This window comes from Pleurodeles waltl, chromosome 2_2, assembly GCF_031143425.1.
Source record: "Pleurodeles waltl isolate 20211129_DDA chromosome 2_2, aPleWal1.hap1.20221129, whole genome shotgun sequence".
Classification (NCBI taxonomy): Eukaryota; Metazoa; Chordata; class Amphibia; order Caudata; family Salamandridae; genus Pleurodeles; species Pleurodeles waltl.
In genome coordinates, this window is record NC_090439.1 from 1,101,675,120 (window position 1) to 1,101,694,358 (window position 19,239).

Below are 19,239 nucleotides of genomic sequence, written 5' to 3' on the forward strand. Positions count from 1 at the left end.
ACTAACTCCAGGCCAATGTATTTATATGGGAAAAATACATTTGTTACTATATTTCTACAACCAAACAATTCTTGTTGCAGGCAAGTACAGTTGTAAGTATGTACCAAGCATATGCACCAAATGTAATTTGTTTGAATTTGGCAAATTACACATTTAGGGAAAGAACACTGATGCTGGTGCCTGGTTGGCAGGATCCCAGCACACTTTCAGTCAAGTCAGCATCAATATCAGGTAAAATGGGTTAACCATGCAAAAGGGCATTTTGCTACACCCCTGTGCTGGGTCTGGACCAAGTACCCAAAAGGACATCTGCCAGTGCATCATTAAACAGGAGTAGGGGTTCGGATGTGGAGACTCCCAGTTGTAGTAGTTCTGTTAAGAAGTTAGTCTTGACCGCCACCACGGGTAGTTGAAGGTCTAGGACCTCGGACACTCTACACACCACCACAGCGTAGGAAGCTCCATCCTCAGTAGCCACGGTAGGGGGAACAAAGCATACCAGTTTCTGGAAACGTCTATCCCAGATACTAGCATGCACTGTATCCGCTGTCTACTTACATCCTCAAGTTGGTCCATTTCTTCTTCATAAGGCTGGTAATCTAAAGGGTCCAGTGACCCCACTAAGTCTTCCCTAGGCCTAGCCCAAGGGAATAGGACTACTGCCGGCATCAGAATCGGAGTGTGGCGACACCCACCCTGCTCCGTGTCAGACTCAGGGATGACAATGGGGATGGCGACGCCAGCATTGGAACTGAGACCGGGGAAAGTTGAGGTGGTACGACCAGCGCTGGTCCGGATCCAGGACTGGATCCCTCAGGGCGCATCAGTGTCAAAGCTGCTGGTGCAGAACCCAATGGGGCCCCCTCCAACTTCAAAGGGCCTAAGGGATGTCAAAAGGGCCAGTCTGTCCAAAAATGAAGCGCTTGGCCTCATAAAATTGTTTTAATTGGTCAGGGGTCGCTCCAGCTCCCAAAAAATCAGGGAGGCGTGGAGTCCGCGCAGGATCCGAAGAACGAGGCCTAGAATGACGATGCTATGTTATCACGTCTAGATCTTGAAGATCGCTTCTTGCTCTTTTTCTTGAACCTTGACTTACCTGATCGCCCAGAGGACTTAGTGGGATGATGATGATTTCAGACTCCCCGGCAGGTCCCAAAACCTTCCTCTCGACCTGTGTGGAGTCCTGTGCTGGTCCGCCATCAGCTTTAAGGACCGTTCCCTCAAAGCCTTCGGATGCATCACCCTACATTCTGAGCACAGCTTCGGATCATGGTTGTGCTCCATACACCACAAGCAGATGAGGTGCGGATCAGTCACAGACTTAGGGCTTAAAATCTGTCTTGCGTGATGACATTTGACACACCAGGACGCACAACTCAAAAACATTCAACCAAAAATAGAAAAAGGCCGGTCAAAAAATGACTGGTAGCTCTTGGACCAGCGCTGGCTGGAGCAGAAAGAAAAGAATTTGTCGGTGAACCAGGGTGCCGCCTATATAGGAACTACAATGTCATTTCTGGCACAGACAACGACGATGATGGACGTGGAGCCGATCAATGCCACCTACTGGCACACAAAGGTACTGCTCAAGAAAAATCTTCCAGATCCATTCTGACGCCTGGGGAGAATTCAGATAAGGAATCCATCAGATACCCAAAGTTATCAACCAATAAAAACATTTGTGTCTCCACTACCCACAGAAAACTAAACATGCTACATGTCTCCCAAAATGTAGAATTGTCAAATAATGGACGTTATTATTATATGAATACTTTTCTGCCACGATCTTCATTTAAAATGTGTTATTTGACACATAGGCACAAATTTTAAAATACCAAGAGTGAGATACACGCACTAAGCTGCCAGATGTCCTGCAAATTAATGAAGTGGTGTAGGAAAGTGCCCTCTTTCTTGGCATGGTTACCCCCATTTTACTACATTTTATCAGTGTGTAAGACTGGGTTCACTGGGATACTGCTAACCAGGACCCCAGTGATTATGCTCTCTCCCTTTTACCTTGGTAACTTATACCATTTTCACCGCCACATTTGGTATTCAAGTGCCCCCATCTAAGTCCCTAGTATATGGTACACATGTACCCAGGGCATTGGGGTACCAGGGGATCCCCATGGGCTGCAGCATGCATTATACCACCTATGGGGAGCCCATGTAAAGTGTTCTGCAGGCCTGCCATTGCAGCTTGCGTGAAAGGGTGTATGCACCCTTTTTCACCATAGGTCAACTGCACCAGGTCACTATAAGTCACCCCTATGGCAGGCTCTCCTAGCCCAGAGGGCAGGGTGCAAGGACCTGTGTGTGAGGGCACCCCTGCACTAGCAGAGGTGCTCCCACCAACTCCAGTGCCATTTTTCATGGACTTCTTGAGTGTGGGGATGCCATTTTAGGCGTGTACTGGACATAGGTCACAACCTATGACCAGCTACATAATGGTAACTCCAAACCTTGGAATATTTGTAATCAAACATGTCGGAATCATATCCCAATACTGTTGCCAGTATTGGAAGTATGATTTCATGCACGCTGGAGACTCCTTAGAGGACCCCAGCATTGCTCCTACCAGTCTTCCATGGTTTTCCAGGCAGCCCAAGCTGCTGCCACTCCTCAGACGGGTTTCTGCCCTCCTACTGCTCGAACAGCTCAAGCCCAGGAAGGCAGAACGAAGGATTTACATTTTTTTTCAGTGGTGTGGGAGGATGGGGGCTGGTAACACGTTTCTTTCAGCTGCCAAGGCTTGTTTGAATCTCCTCCAAGGGATCTACAGGCAACGTGTAGCTCCAGCCCCCAGCACTCCTTCCTGCGACACAGCCCTCTGTGTGGTTCTCCTGTGGCATGGGATCCCTTTCTGCAGTGCAGCACAGGCTCCTTCTGCGACTTCTGTGTCCCCATCCTGTGAGACCTGTGTGGATGCTGTCACTGCTCCTGAGGCCCTCTGTGTCGCTGAGGGCCCCCTCTGACTCCACCTCATGGGTTGAGTCCTCCTGGGCCTTACTGGTCCCCAAGCAGCACCACATTTCCACTAACTGCAAATTTGCCTTTGCCAAGGCTTGTTGGTGGAATTCCTGCACTGACACCAGTCTGCAATCTTCCTTCCAGCGTGGGACATCTTCTGCATCCCTTTGGACCTCTTCTCCGGCTCCAGGGCAGGCTGCAGTGCTGACCTCTTCATCACCGTCGACCAACTCCTGCAAGTACAGCTGGGTGTACTGGGTGTACTGGTAGTGGCTCCTACTCCTCCTGGACTCAACTGTGACTCTTGGACACAGTCCCCTCTCTCCACAGGTCTTCCTCTCCAGGAATTCACCACTGGTTTCTTGCTGTCTTGTCTGGGTGTCTTCTTTTCCTCCCTTTTGGGTGGTTTGAGGAAATTCCAGTGATTTACTCCCGTTTTCCTGGTCGCTGGGGACTACTGTGTTAACACTGGTTTTCTAGTACTCCCATCTCCCCTCTACACATTCCACTTACCTAGGTGGGGATCCGGTGTTCGCATTCACTTTTTTTATTGTATGGTTTATTCTCCCACTAGGGTCACTATTGTAACTGCATTTACACTGTTTTCAAACCTTTTCTATGGCATTTACTAGTGTATATAATTAGTGTATTACTTACCTCCAACTGGAGGTTGGCCCTTCTATTACTTTGTGGTATTGTGTGACCAAAAATAAAGTATCTTTATTTTTGTTCAACTGAGTGTTTTCTTTCATGTGTGTAAGTGCTGTGCGACTACAGTGGTCTCCTAGATCAGCCTTGGCTGCTCATCTGCAGCTACCTCAAGAGAGCCTTGCTTCTAGACACTGTCTTCACTTCACTAAGAGGGGACACCTGGTATAAGGTGTAAGTAACTTAGGTACACACCATGCCAGCTTCCTACAAGTGGTGCAAAAGTTACAGGCAAATCGAAAAACACCTCAACCGTCAAGATAACTCACGCATTTTAACTCTTTAAAGCCAATCCTAGAAAATATTTCAAACATCAACTTAAGGAGGATCGGATTTACACCAAACCAAGCAAAGACACAAGTACATTTCTACTTTCAAGACAAGTCTGCAGCCAAATTCAGCTGTTCATCTGTATCAAACAGGAAAGTATTGTTTGAGTTATAAATGGGAAAAGTCACTTTTTGGACAGCCCCCGCTCCCCCAAAAACCACCCTGCCCTTGCTTGGCGTTTCGGCATGAAACCTCCCTACGCCAAACCCAAATTAGATTAACTTTTTTTTTCTTGAAAGCTTTTTGCACATTCATTGAACGGCTCCAAACAAAAAGATGCCTTTTCAATGTAATCTTTGACCTAGACATAACCACAGCAATGGTATTGGTGATAATCTATCTCAATTTGCTGATAATTTTACTGCACTGTGTAGAAAGCTGGCCTGGTGTGCGGTGAGCACCTATGGTGTTATCACCTTATACCAGGTCCAGGTATCCTCTATTAGTGAGATGTAGGCAGTGTCTAGGAAGCCGGGGCTCTCTAGAGGTAGCTGTGGACGAGCAGCCAAGACTCCTCTAGGAGACAGACAAAGCTTATGCAATACCACTGCAGTCACACACACCACTTACACTTATGAAAGAACCACACTGTCCCAAAAATAAAGGTACTGTATTATATTAAACACAAATACTAAAATAGTTTATAGGCAATACTCCACTAGGAGGTGAGTAAACACACTATTATGTACACATTAGAAGTCCGTGGTTAGTATAGAAAGCAATAGCAAATAGTAAAAACAATAGCAAATAGTGAGGACCCTAGGGGGAGACCAAGCCATATACTAAGTAGGTAGAATGTGAAGGGCAGTCCCCCACCCAAGGATATGGAATCAGGAGAAGGGAGCTGGAGGAACTAGGAACCCCAAAAGGTAGGTACCAAGTCCAGTTCGAGTTGGAGTGTCCAGCTGTGGCAGGAGCCACTAACCATCCTTATGTGGATCCAGGCCCAGGTCGACGGTGGGTGAAGAAAGTCAGCAGTGCCGCACAGGAGCAAAAGAGGAGTTCCAGAAGTGACGCAAATGATGTTCCACATCGGCAGTCGTGATGCAATCAGTCAGTGGTGCTGGAAAACCATCAACAAGCCTTGGCAAATGCAAGAGTCGAAGAAAAGGTTTTGCAAGGCTGACTAGGACCAGCAAGGCACAGGGGACTCAAGTCAAAGAGGGGAGTCCGAGGTGACCCTCAGCAGCTGGGAGAGTCACAAGATGAGGAGGCAGCCCCCACAGGTGACCCACAGGCAGGAGTCACAGTGAAGCCCACTCAGCACACCTGAAGAGGAGTCCCATGTCGCTGGAGTAGCAGGCAGGAGACTGTGCTTTGCAGGGAAGAGTGCTGGAGGCCGAGGCTACACGGAACCTGAAGATCCCTTGGAGGAGGAACAAACAAGCCTTGGTAGTTGAAAGAGTCGCGGTGCACAGGGACTCTGTCCTGCGAGGAGAGGCAAGGGCTTACCGTCTCCCAAACTGAACAGCTGGTAGAGAGAACCAAGGGGACCAATCCAGACAACTGCCTGTGATGCGGGATCCACGCAGTTCTGGAGGAGACAGGATCCACGCAGCCGGTCGTCGTTGCAGTTGGTGTCTTCGGGTGCAGGGGAGACACTCAAAGGGAGATTCCTCCTTTTTTCTTGGACAGACTCGTTGCCCTCAGAGGATGCACAGCCAGGGAAATGCTGCAGTTGCTGGAGAAACAATTTGTGGCAGAGCGGAGTCCTCGCTGGAGTTGCGGATTGTAGGTTCCTGGAGGCTCCAGTTGCAGTTCCGGTGGGCAGAAGATGAAGTAAATGATGCAGAGGAGTCCTGCTGGAATCTTGCACGTCAAATCTGAGGACCCACCCTCAAGGGAGACCCTAAATAGCCCAGGAAGGGGGATTGGTCACCTAGCAGGGTGACCACCCATCAGGAGGGGGCTGTGCCGTCACCTGCCTGACCTGGCCACTCAGATGCTCCCAGGGGCCTCTGCCTATCTTGGATTCAAGATGGTATAATCAAGTGGCCACCTGGAGGGGATCTGGTCACTCCCCATTCCATTGTCAACACCAGAGCAGGGACCGGGGGTCCCTGGACTGGTGCAAACCGGTTTCCAAGGAAGAGGGCGTTACCTCCATCTCCCACAGGAAATCCTTTGTTCTGCCTTAGTTGGTCAAGCAGCAGGAGGGCAGAAACCTGTTTGAGGGGTGGCAGCAGCGCAAGCTGCACGGAAAACCCCAGAAGGCTAGTAAGATCAATGCTGGGGGTCCTCTAAGGAGCCCCCAGAGTGCATTGAATCATACAAGCAATACTGTCAACAGTATTGGGGTATGATTCCAACATGTTTGATACCCAACTCCCAGGCTCGGAGTTACCATTATGTAGCTGTACACAGGTGTCCTGTGTCCAGGACACGGGTTAAATAGCTTCCCGCACTTACGAAGTCCAGTGTAATGAGGCTGCAGATCGTAGGGACATCTCTGCTCATGCAGGGGTGCCCTCACACACAGGTACCTGCACCCTGCCCTGGCTAGCAGGGCCTACCAAAGGGGTGACTTGCAGTGACCTCTAGTGAAAGGGTGCATGCACCTTTTCTATGCAGGCTGCAATGGCAGGCCTGAAGACACATTGCATGGGCTGCCATGGGTGGCACAATACACGCTGCAGCCCAGGGGAAACCCTTGGTGCCCCAGTGCCCTGGGTACCTAAGTACCTTATATACTAGGGACTTGTATGGGGGCACCAGCATGCCAATTGTGAGGTGTACTAAGTCCTAAGCAACCAAATTTAGAGGGAGAGGGCACAGTCACTGGGGTCCTGGTTAGCAGGATCACAGTGAACATAATCAAAACACATTGACAGCAGGCACAAAGTGGGGGTAAGCATGCCAAAAAGAGGCTACTTTCCTACACATTGGAACTGCACAAAATTGGGCAGCTATTTTGCATGTTTAGCTCACTCTTAGTATTTTCACATTTTGTCTGATTTATCAAAGAATGAGGGCAAAGTTTAAAGCGGGGTGTCAAAAAAGCGTTATTTTACTACAAACGATATAATACTGTTTTAGAAATATGTACGATATTTGACAAACCTTTGACATGTTTAATTCTTTGTTGGTATGCCAGGTCTTATGCATAACAATTGAGACCAAATCTTAAAGGGGGATGCTCAAATGAATCTTTAATATGCTATTAACTTTGGATCTGCATGGAATCAGGCACACCCTTAGGTTTAGCTTACTGCAGGTATAGAGGAGTTTGAGGCTATTCTATCAAGAAGGGCCACAGATAAAAGGGCGGGGGGAGGGGCGGGTCAAGAATGTTTGCATTTTGCTAATAACCTTGGTGCTGGATAATGAACCAGCAGGGTATCTGACACATTGTCGGCAAGTTATGCCCAGTGCAGGGATCTTGGGTCTCAACACGATCAGACAAGGGAGACACCAAGGTTTGGCCATGCCCTGTGGGGAAAGGCTTTGTGCAGCGGTTAATGGCTGGGCCCTTTGGGACTTCTGTGGATCCCAAACCCATGTGCAGAAGGGTTTAGCAGCACAGTTTGGCCTTTGCTCGGGTCTTGCACGTGTCAGTCTCTGATGCAGTGCCACAGTCCAGAGTGCCTTACAGGCCTGCAATACTTTAACTATAGCCAGATGTGATCTAAGTAGGAGGTGAAGTTTGGATATTAACCTGCTTCACTGCAATGCTAATGATTAAGAAACATGTTATTAATAACAAACTCTGCATACAGTGCTATGCACAATAGACGGTTGTTGATACGGACTTGAGGTACTAAAGGACCTTTGGCTGTAAGCGTAGAAGGTTCGTTGAGCAGTTAACCCTGTATAACGCTGTATAACCCTTAGGCAACAAATTAGGAACTCCTGAAAAGGAACTACATGTCCCACAAAACAAGGCACGGTGGCCATCTTGGGCAGATCACCACTATAAAAGGCAACCTTGCCCTGGTTACACTGCATATTAGTTTGAGAATGTGTTAGAGGCAGTAGCTGGTGAGTAAGCTGCCTGAGAAAACCCACAGATAGACAGTCTGTTGTGAGAGACCAGACCGGTCTCCACTTAAGAGTGCTTCTGCGCAGCTACAGTTTTAATCCCATGCTTTGTGAGTTTATCATAAGCATTCAAGTTGATACATGCTTTTTTTTTTTTTTTTTTTAAAGAAACACCTACAGAAACGTAATTCCCTTGTTTGAAGATATTCTTTATGTTTCTTAACATGGTCACTGTCTCTACAAAAACTTGAATCCTACAGCTTTATTAAAGTGTTTCAGATACCTACTGAAATTTGCGTTCCTGAACTGCCCAGACTGTTATATGAATGACTGTTAAAATTAAGAACACTTTGGGGGGATCCTGCCAGTGGTTATTCTATAAGTGACTAACTTGCATGAACAGGATTTTCAGGAAAATAAAATAAATGTTAAATAGAAAAAGGGGTTCAGTGAATGATTCAGAACTATTGTACTAAAGCGTACACAGCTTTTCAAGAGCAAGAGACTAAGAATCCAGACTGAACTGAACACTTTTACAAATACAACAGAATGGAGTCTCCAGTATGGTACGTTCCATTTTGGCGATTCAAGAGTTAAAATTTATTTTCATTACTGGTGTGTTTTGTGTACTTGTCTCCCAAAACTGTATGGTTTCACTTTAAATTGACAAGACATTCCCCTAATCACTAGCAGAAGGTGTCACAGGCAGAGGAGGGTATCCATCTTTCTACCAGGTGATGGTTTCCAGATTTTATACTAGAACAGATGGAATACAGGAAAACAGATCAAGTTGATATCTAATCTGCTATTTTCTTTTATGCCCCCCTCCCCGCTGTTCGATTCCCAACATTCTTTCCCTCATCTGGCCACATCAAACGTCTGAGCTATCAAAGCTTACAGAATTGGTAGTGCCTGGAGGTGGACCAACTGAGCACTGAACTGACCCATCAGATCAAGGATGCAGAGAGCACTTAACCCAACATAGACTGTCAACCCACACTGTGCACACGTTTTCGTAATGCAAATTCCGTGAAAGCTACTGCAGATTAACCTCAGACCAAGCTAAAGGACTTCCTCGAGTACTGCTTCTACCCAGGTTTAAGCCAATTCTGTTCAGTGGTTTTTTTTTGTAGCAGAGAGCAGAACAGAATGGGAAGAAACATGTTGGGTGGAGAAGTATAGAAACCATGGATTGCTACAGCACAACAACTTTAAAATGTTATGCTAGGGAAATTCCTCCATTATTTCTCATCTAACTAGGACATTCCCCAAATCTGAAAGAGGACAGTGCACAGTCCAGTGAATTAGACCCTATCAAAACAGGTAAATACAGTTAGGACCCTCCTATTTCTCCCCACATTAGTCATCCTATGCACCAGTAGCATAATAAATTAATATTTTGAGTGGTCTTTTAAAAAGTTCATTCACATCTCAATAAACAGAATGCACAATTTGCATGGGTCTCTCAGCTACCTTGGCCTGCAACGTCTGCATAGATTTCTCATAGGTTTTGGGAGGAGCTCTCTGATGGTTGCAGAGAAGAGCAACAGCACGGTTGGCGCGGTTGTAGGACAGGATTTTTGCTGCCACATTGTCATCCTCTATGGAGCAAAAAACAAAACAAAAACACACATCTGTCTATGGAAACCAGTACAGAACAATCCATTAACAATTTAACAACATTTTTAATTTCTAAAAACAAAGTTCAAACTATTAGCTTTCATAAGCTCTTTCATTTTTAGCATGAAGAAAAGTATAACAACCTATACACTATACAAACTGCAGTCTGTGGCCTTTGTATGGAGACTGCAAACACTGATACTTTTGGACCTTTGCTGGATACCCTTCTCAACTTTGTCCACATAAAACTGGCCATTCAGACGTGCCCTGGCATCAGACTGAATTTTTAGGGGATCGTTCATAGTTAACGCAACTTTTATTGTTTTTTACTGCACCTGGTCCACAGTCTCTATCACAAGACTGGAACTTCGACAAGCCTAGCAACGAGGGCAGGCATTCTTCAAAATGTATCCGACTATCTAGAAGTTTCATTTATGTCATTCCACCACATCAAAAAGCGAGGAGCAGGACACTTGCACAGCTTAAGACAAGAGTTGGTATGTGCTAAAGAATGGCTGAGGTACCTACAAAGGTGGCTCCTGAACTTTCGAGAGCGCTGGAAGAGAATGTTGTCTGCAATGGAGAGGTTATAGAAGGTGAAATAATATCACAGCATACCACTGTATGGAGAAAGGATTAGTTACTTACCTGTAAATCCTAGTTCTCTTCCAGGGGTATCCTCATCAAAGTCATAAACATTGAATATTCCCGCCCTTGTGCGGGGACCCTGGAGCATGTATAAAATACACACATATAAAGTATGAAATATGCACGAAAAAATATATATATAGCATTTTTAATAGACATATCTTTCATACTAAATTCATATATACATGTGTAAAACAGCAATGCAGACTATAATCCTAAACAAGCTAAAATGCTTTATTTCTATGGAGTTTTTTTAATTTTTTTTAAACATTATAAAATTACAAAAGAGAATAAATATCTACCCAAGCCCCCAAAACTGGGCTTAGGGAAATAAGCAGCAGCAATATCTAGAGAAAAAAGAGAAAAACTACATTGAAAAACAATGGAGCATTCTTAGCCAATAGGCTGCATGCAGGTTAACACAGGAGAACCATAAAAACTTTGGCACCGTGCCTTTAAGACCCTGAGCACCTCCAGTATCCCACCATGCCTCAGGGGTGAAGGAAAGGTGACAGTTGGTTCACAGTTAGGTCAGTACTTTTTTACGGTGACAATCTGTGAAACTGATTCGAAAGACAGTCTGTCCTGCACTTCTAGGAGACGTGCGTCCGGAGAGGAGGGTGGGTTGTTTATGACTTTGATGAGGATACCCCTGGAAGAGAACTAGGATTTACAGGTAAGTAACTAATCCTTCTCTTCCAGGGGATCCTCATCAATAGTCATAAACATTGAATAGATTAGCAAGCCCATCCCTAAATTCTGCGGACTGTCTAATAGAAGTGCAGGAATAGATACGTATTATGCAAATAAATTTCTCAGAGGCCTGCCCAACCTGGGCGTCTGCTCTTGCATCTGAATCTAAACAGTAATGTCTAGTAAAAGTATGTACAGACTTCCATGTAGCAGCCTTACAAATCTCAGAGATTGGGACATTGTTAAGGAGGGCAGCAGTAGCCGCTTTTCCCCTTGTGGAATGCGCTTTAGGCCTAGCTAGTAATTGTTTATTAGCCAGCTGGTAAGTATTAACAATACAAGAAACTATCCATCTTGATATCGTTCGTTTAGATGCTGCCTCTCCTGTCCTCAAATGACCATAATTCACAAACAAGTGGTTGGAATGTCTAATTGATTTTGTCTTATCCAAATAAAATTTCAGCACTCTTTTCAAGTCTAAGGAGTGCAATGCTTTCTCCGCCGGAGTCTCCGGATTGGGAAAGAAAGTCGGTAAAGATATAGTTTGATTGATGTGGAATTCTGACACCACCTTCGGAAGGAAAGATGGGTGAGTTCGCAGAACCACTCTATTGTCGTGAAAAACCTTGTACGGTTCTTTGGAAGACAAAGCCTGAATCTCACTGACCCTCCTCGCGGAGGTAATGGCTACCAAAAAAGCAGTCTTCCACGTAAGGTGTTGTAAAGAGGCCTTGTGTATAGGTTCGAAAGGAGGGCCCATAAATTTTGACAGTACTATGTTCAGTTCCCATGGAGGAGAGGGTCTCCGAATGGGCGGAAAAACTTTCTTCAAACCTTCTAAGAAATCCTTGACTACTGGTTTCGTAAAGAAGGATTCCTGAGAAGGTGACTTACGATAGGCTGTAATGGCAGACAAATGTACCTTAATAGATGATACCTGCAGACCGGACTTTGCCAGATGAAGTAAATAAGACAGTATGATATCCTCCTGAGCCCGTATGGGATTGTGCCCTTGTTGGCAGCACCATATGTAGAATCTCTTCCACTTAAAAGCGTAAGAACGCTGCGTGGAAGGCCGTTTGGATTTTTTCAAGATGTTCATACACTCCTGCGAGAGCCCTAGGTGACCATACTGCAGGAATTCAGGAGCCATGCTGTTAAGCTCAGAGAGGGTAGGTTGAGATGTAGAATCCTGCCCTCCATCCTGCTCAGAAGATCCGGTCTGCACGGCAGCCTCCTTTGAGGTTTTTCCGAAAGGTTGAGGAGATATGTGTACCAGAATTGACGGGGCCATTGTGGCGCTATGAGAATCATTCTGGTTCTGGATTTGTAAAGTTTGTTGATCACTGCCGGTATGAGGGGAATCGGTGGAAAGGCGTAGAGAAATATCCCTGACCAGTCGATCAACAGGGCATTCCCTCGAGATCCCGGACGGTAGAACCTGGATGCGAAGTCTGGGCATTTCTAGTTTACTTAGTCTGCGAAGAGATCCAATTGAGGTCGACCCCATTGAGCGAAGATGTCCTCGACGACTTCGCCGTGTAGGACCCAATCGTGTGCGTCCTCTAGGTGTCTGCTCAGGAAATCTGCTTCCACGTTTTGTTGACCTGGCAGGTGAACCGCTGTAATTGACATTCCCCTGGCCAGGAGCCAATGCCATATCGTTTGGGACTCTCGAGATAGGGGTAGGGATCTTGTTCCCCCCTGTCTGTTCAAATAATACATTGTGGTTGTATTGTCCGTTTGTATTAGGAGAGATTTCCCCTGAACCAATGGAGAGAAAGACTTGAGAGCCAGATGGACCGCTCTGAGTTCCAGCAGATTGATGTGGTAGTTCCTTTCCTTGTCGGACCACAGGCCCTGAGCTTGGAAGGGACCCAGATGAGCCCCCCATCCCTGAAGAGACGCAACCGTTACCAGAGTGTCGGATGGAACTACCTGGTGAAACGGAGAACCTACTGACAGGTGAGGTCTGTGCATCCACCACTGCAATGACTGAAGTGCCGCTGTCGGTAGCCGCACTCTGTCCTCCCAGCGACCTGTCCTTTGGCTCCAGTTGCTCTCCAATGCCTCTTGAAGGGGCCTCATGTGCAGCCTGGCATTTGGGACAATGAAAATGCATGAAGCCATGGAGCCCAGTAGCGATGTCACCTGACGGCCAGTAGGTGCGTTGGCTTTTAACAGGTCTTGACACTTCCTGTGTATCGATAAAAGTCGTTCCTCCGAAGGATACACTCTTTGGAGCTCTGTGTTTAGTATAGCTCCCAGGTAGTGAAGGTTCTGTGTTGGAATCAAGGTTGACTTTTGGTAGTTGATTTGAAGACCTAGAGACTCGAAAACCCTGAGCACAATGTCCCGATGGCTTCTCGCCTGATCCGGAGAGGAAGCCTTCAGTAACCAGTCGTCTAGGTATGGGTAGACGAAGATCTTTTGTTTTCGAAGATGTGCCGCTACCACTGCCACACATTTCGAGAAGACGCGGGGGCAGATTTCAGGCCGAATGGTAGAACTCTGAACTGATAGTGCTGTGAAGCTATTTGGAAACGCAAGAATTTCCGATGCTTGGGAGCTATTGGGATGTGAAAATATGCATCCTGCAGGTCGATGGAGCACATCCAGTCTCCCTGATGTAGTTGCGGGAAAATCTGGTGAAGGGCTAGCATCCTGAACTTCTGTTTTCTTATGTACTTGTTCAGCAGCCATAAGTCCAGAATTGGTCTGAAAACGCCCTCTCGGCCCTTTTTCGCCACCAGAAAATAACGGGAGTAAACCCCCTTTCCTCTGTGCGCAGGTGGAACCTTTTCTATTGCTTTCTTTTGTAAGAGGGCGAGAGCCTCTTTGCGCAGCAGGCTGAGATGAGATGAGATGGAATGCATCTGGCTGGTGGCAAGTGCGGTGGAGGCTGTCTGAAAAGAAGAGAGTAGCCATTTTCGACAATGTTGAGCACCCATTTGTCTTTTGTGATAGAGTGCCACTCGTGAAGATAACCCGTGATACTTCCCCCCACCGGAGTGGTGTACAGTGTCGAGGGAAACGAGATCTTATTGTTTGGCCGGCGCTTTCGGTGTGGACTGTTGAGGTCTACTTGACCCTCGCTCCCTTGTGGGCTTACGAGCCTGAAAAAGGGGGCGTCCTTGCCGTTGTTGTGGCCTTTGGGACCAGTGAGGGGTTTGAACCCTCTGCTGGAACGGGCGCCTGTCATAAGGCCTGTACCTCCGCCTGAAATCTTTCTTCCTTTCCAGGCCTACTGCCCTCATGGTGTCCACCTCTGTCTTCATGCGGGCCATCTCTTCATCTGCATGGGTACCGAACAGCGAGTTCCTGCTGAATGGGAGGTTTAGGATGCGCTGCTGTGCTTCCTGCTTTAAACCAGTCAGTCTCAGCCAGGAAGACCTTCTAGCACAGATTCCATGCGCGTACCCATGCGCAGCTAAGTCCGCCCCATCCGCCGCCGCGCTGATGACCTGGTTGGATACCAGGCATCCCTCTTGCAGGATTTCTTGAAAGTCCTGTCTATCTTCTCTGGGCAATTTTTCTGTGAATCTGTGGAGGGAGTCCCACAGAGAACGGTCATACCTGCCCAGGAGTGCAGAAGCGCTGGAGACTTTCATTGCAGATGCCGCCGTACCGCACATCTTTCTCCCCAGAGAGTCTAGATGCCTGCTCTCTCTATCCGGGGGGACCGTGGAGGATGATGCCACCGAGAGGGTTTTTTGGGCTGCGGCCAATATAACAGAATCCGGTGGCGGATCCTTTCTTAGGAATAAAGGATCCTGTTCGGGAGCCTTGTATTTTTTTTTAATCCTAGCCGGGGCAGACTTGAGTGTGGCTGGGGTCAGAAAAGTGTCCATGGTTGGCTGCAATAAGCCAGGCACTAGTGGTAGTAGCTTTTTCGACACTGATCTGTGCTGCAGAGTCCCAAAGATGACTGACGAGGAGGTAGTTGGCTCCGGAACCTCTATACTCAATTTCTGCGCTCCCCTTAACAGCACCTCGTTAAAAGTGGTAATGTCATCCACCGGTGAGATCCTAGCAGGTGGAGAATCTGTTAGGGTGGGGGAGTAACGCCCAACAGATGATCCTGACGACGACCAAGAGGGTGATCTTCTGTGTCGTGATCGTGACCTGGATCTCCGTTGGGAACGAGACCTGCTGCGAGAGGCTGTAACAGAGCGCCCAGGCCTCGCGGTCGGTTGATGAGGAGCAGAACGAGCCCGTCCTGCCCGCGCTGTCGGCGATGGTGTTCTCGGGAGAGAGGCAGTAGGAGAGTACATTCGAGAGTATTGTGAATCCGGGGAGGCCGCTGGTCTATTCAGGCTCTCCAACCATCTAGGTGATAAGTTGATGGGAGAAACATGCCCCGATGATGCCGCTCTCGAATGAGATGAGTCGCTCCGTATGGAGACCACTGGAGATGGTGCCTTATCTGCTGGAGGACGATGCTCTACTCCCTGCGAGACAGGTAAAACCTGTGTCGACGTCGACTGCTGTGCCGACGTCGAAGGGCACACTGGTTGGTCCAGTCTCGACGTTGAATGTCTCGACGTTGAGTGCCTCGACGTAGAGCGGCGATCTCTGGACCTTGACCTACTCGCCGTCGTGTGCCTCAACGTGGATCGGCGAGTGGGCGACGGCGGATGTCGCTAATGCCGTCGTGGCGATTTCGACGTCGTGTCTCTTGACGTCAAGGGGCGTGAAGTCTTCGGCGGCGAACGGGCGCGCCGCCGGAGATATGCCCCTGCAATGACCATGTTCCCTTGACGCCATATCCTTCGACGTCGGGCGGGTCGCCGTCAACGGCGATCTATGCCGGTGAGACGGTGGCAGCGACGACATCGACGGGGAACAAACAGGTACTTTCCTACCTGTTGACGTCGACCTGGCCATTCTCTCAAGAGAATGGCCTGCTGGTTGCCTGGGAAGTGAAGAGGACGATGTCTTTTGCCTCTCATGAAGCCTATGTAGCCTGATCTTCTCTCTGTCCTTCAGAGTCCTCTTTGACATATTCTTGCAGTGCTTGCAAGTGTCAGGGCAGTGACTCTGAGGCAGGCACACAATACAAAGAGAGTGTGGAGGTCTGACTGGGCTTTCTTCTTCCCACAAGAAGGGCATTTGACAAAAAGTGAAGGCATTTTTCTGTCAGGAAAAAACTGCCAAACTCAGACAAAGATGTTATCTGTCGAGTGAAACAGGAAAAAACGCTGTTTTAAAGGATTTTTCTGAGAAAAACTCAGAAAAACAGAGAGCTCAATGCTCCAGGATCCTCTCAGAAGAAGCCGGAAAAAAGAACTGACTTAACTGTGAACCAACTGTCACCTTTCCTTCACCCCTGAGGCATGGTGGGATACTGGAGGTGCTCAGGGTCTTAAAGGCACGGTGCCAAAGTTTTTATGGTTCTCCTGTGTTAACCTGCATGCAGCCTATTGGCTAAGAATGCTCCATTGTTTTTCAATGTAGTTTTTCTCTTTTTTCTCTAGATATTGCTGCTGCTTATTTCCCTAAGCCCAGTTTTGGGGGCTTGGGTAGATATTTATTCTCTTTTGTAATTTTATAATGTTTAAAAAAAATTAAAAAAAACTCCATAGAAATAAAGCATTTTAGCTTGTTTATGATTATAGTCTGCATTGCTGTTTTACACATGTATATATGAATTAAGTATGAAAGATATGTCTACTAAAAATGCTATATATATTTTTTTTCGTGCATATTTCATACTTTATATGTGTGTATTTTATACATGCTCCGGGGTCCCCGCACAAGGGCGGGAATATTCAATGTTTATGACTATTGATGAGGATCCCCTGGAAGAGAACTTATTTAACACAACCCCTTGGGAAAAAAACATCAGAAGGGTCACATCCAAGCTGTTTGGCCAAAAGTAGTGTGTAGACGCGAGAATTCCATTCTTTCGGGTCTTGGACAATGCAATGACCCTTTTGGTCAAAGCATGGGGGAGTACACAAGGTGCCGTAAGGAACAGAATAAAAACACTAGGATGTCAGTAAACAGGCACAAAAGAATGCTACACAAGAGATGACACATGAAATGGAAACCGCACCTGAGCATTTTCGTGCTACACTGTAGGGAGTACAAAATGAACATCTGGTGTGGGGTGAATAATTCCAGCATTCAGAATCAAATTGTGGAAGAACATTTTAGGAAATTCAGTCAATAACGAAGAAGTTTGCAAAACCAATAGGTCTGGTGTTACACTTGTTTTGTTCTATCATAGATTGTGCAAAACTTTATTGTTAGGGAAGCACCCAGGCCATAAATCTAAAATTATGTTTGGGTTTAAAAAAAAAAAAAAAAAAAAGAAAAAAGAAAAAACAAAAAAAAAAAAAAAACACACACACTTTCCATAGAAGTCCTAGATTCCAAAGAGTACTATTTTGTGTGAGAATGTGCTCCTTGTGAAAGCTATACTTGGCTGATGAGCCCTAACTAGGGCAACACTGGTCATGGGTTGCATGTGTTCTGTTTAAGGGTACTAATGGATCGGCAGTTAGAGCTGGACCTGTTCCACTGGAGCAGGGTCAAGACTGATTTGCATATGGCTGGGTCCAAGCTGAGATGGCATGTGTGAAGAATAACGATGGACTGGTATGCTGGTCAGAGTAGTTACCTGTGGCTAAGATTGATTCAAGCATTTTGTTCATTACTTTTTATATGCTTCCTTGTGTTAGGGCAGCATGCTGTAACTCCAAGTTAAATCAGCCAATGGATGAAGTGTGCTGACCCACTTCCTCAAGATGCATGCTGCAGTGGCTGCAAAAACACGTATATGACAACAACAGACTAATGGAAGAAGTCTGGCAGAAAATCCCTAAAAGAAACTACGTTATACACAGCTGTAGAAAAACAGGAATGCCTTGGCTAACACTAAACCTAAAAAAGCCAATTAGTTTGCTGCTGGCGCCCAGCCTTTTTCCTTTGCTAATAGCAATACTTTTTGTAATAAAAAAATATATATATTTTACTAACAGACCGAGGCCTGCACAGGCAGACACAGATGCTTGCACAGACAGAAAGACCTAGACAAAGGCTTGCACTGAATCTGACTGACAGTGTTAGACAGACACACAGGTAGGCATGCACAGACAGTGTACAAAGCTGAATAAGTAAATACCAAATAGGAAATTCACTGGAAAAATACAATTACCTATGTATTATGTTTCAACAAACACAAACTATAAAAAGCTTTTCACTACAGCAAATACACCTAAACTGAATCACATCAAACCTGGTGTGAAACTAAAACTTTATTTAGAGATGCACCTTTGCATGATTTGGTATTTATCAGTATTTTGGGTTTTGAGACACCAGCAGTACAAAAATAAGTTAGGTGGGCTTCGAAATGTTAAATTATAGAGCTATATTTGGGGAGCATGGGTGGGGGGAGAGTGGGGTAACCTACTTGCTGAATTGGATGTACTTTTGGTTAGTTTGTAGTAGGTGCTCAATTTCCCTCAAACTATCATTTTTTTTGGGACATTCACATCCCTTACACAACATTCCTTTCTGCCTCAAAGCATCTGCTCATACCCCACCTACCACGTTTGTTGGTGTTTGCACTCACCATCAGATTCTAGCTATGTCTCTTTTCGCTACAATAAATCTCAGCATGCAGAACAATTATTGTTTTCTAAGCATGCCCCGATCTTTGAGAATGCCTAGTATAACCAGATGCCGTATCTAAAAATATCCATTTCCATTATAGCTTCCAATTTTCGAATGGTTTCCCCAGTACATACTCACCCTGGGGCAGCTCCAGACCATATGCAGGAACGTGCTCTCTTCTGTGATACATCTGAGACAATAGGGATCCTCTGCTCTGCCCATTTTAAATAGCCTGAACCTATTACAGTATAGCTTGTGCAAGATGTTGAATTCCAGACAGATTTAAACACTGGTTAAAGTTTTATAAATACATTATTTACTCATTTTTATGTAAGCCAAGAAGAGTGTGCTAGGAGGTGTACTTAAAGTGAAGTCAATAAATACACGAGGCTCAGAAATTCTACTTGGAGACAATGGAACTGTACATAGGAAAGGGGGGGGGGGGGAGGATGGGAGGGGGGAGGGGATGTGTTCTTTTAAGAATTATTGACTAAACCCAATAAATAACTTACCTCCATTTACTCCTAGCCTTGCAAGACTGCCTGCAAGCGGGTTGGATGAAGGGCCAGGATAAAAAGTATAAAGCCCGGACCTGCGGCCAACCTCGATGGAGAGGGCTACCCACTATAGGAAAGATGTAGGACTTGGCGAGCAGCCACGCCCTTTGACTAA

The 19,239-nt window shown here is 46.3% G+C and overlaps 1 protein-coding gene across 3 annotated transcripts in view; it reads right to left on the reverse strand.

Moving 5' to 3' along the window:
- Positions 1-19,239, reverse strand: part of TOP1MT (DNA topoisomerase I mitochondrial) — a 711,804-nt gene that overhangs the window by 127,071 nt on the left and 565,494 nt on the right. For all 3 annotated transcript variants that reach the window (XM_069220874.1, XM_069220875.1, XM_069220876.1), the window contains one exon: positions 9,460-9,587. In XM_069220874.1, the coding sequence (XP_069076975.1) occupies positions 9,460-9,587 (128 nt within the window). The remainder of the gene's footprint in view (positions 1-9,459; positions 9,588-19,239) is intronic.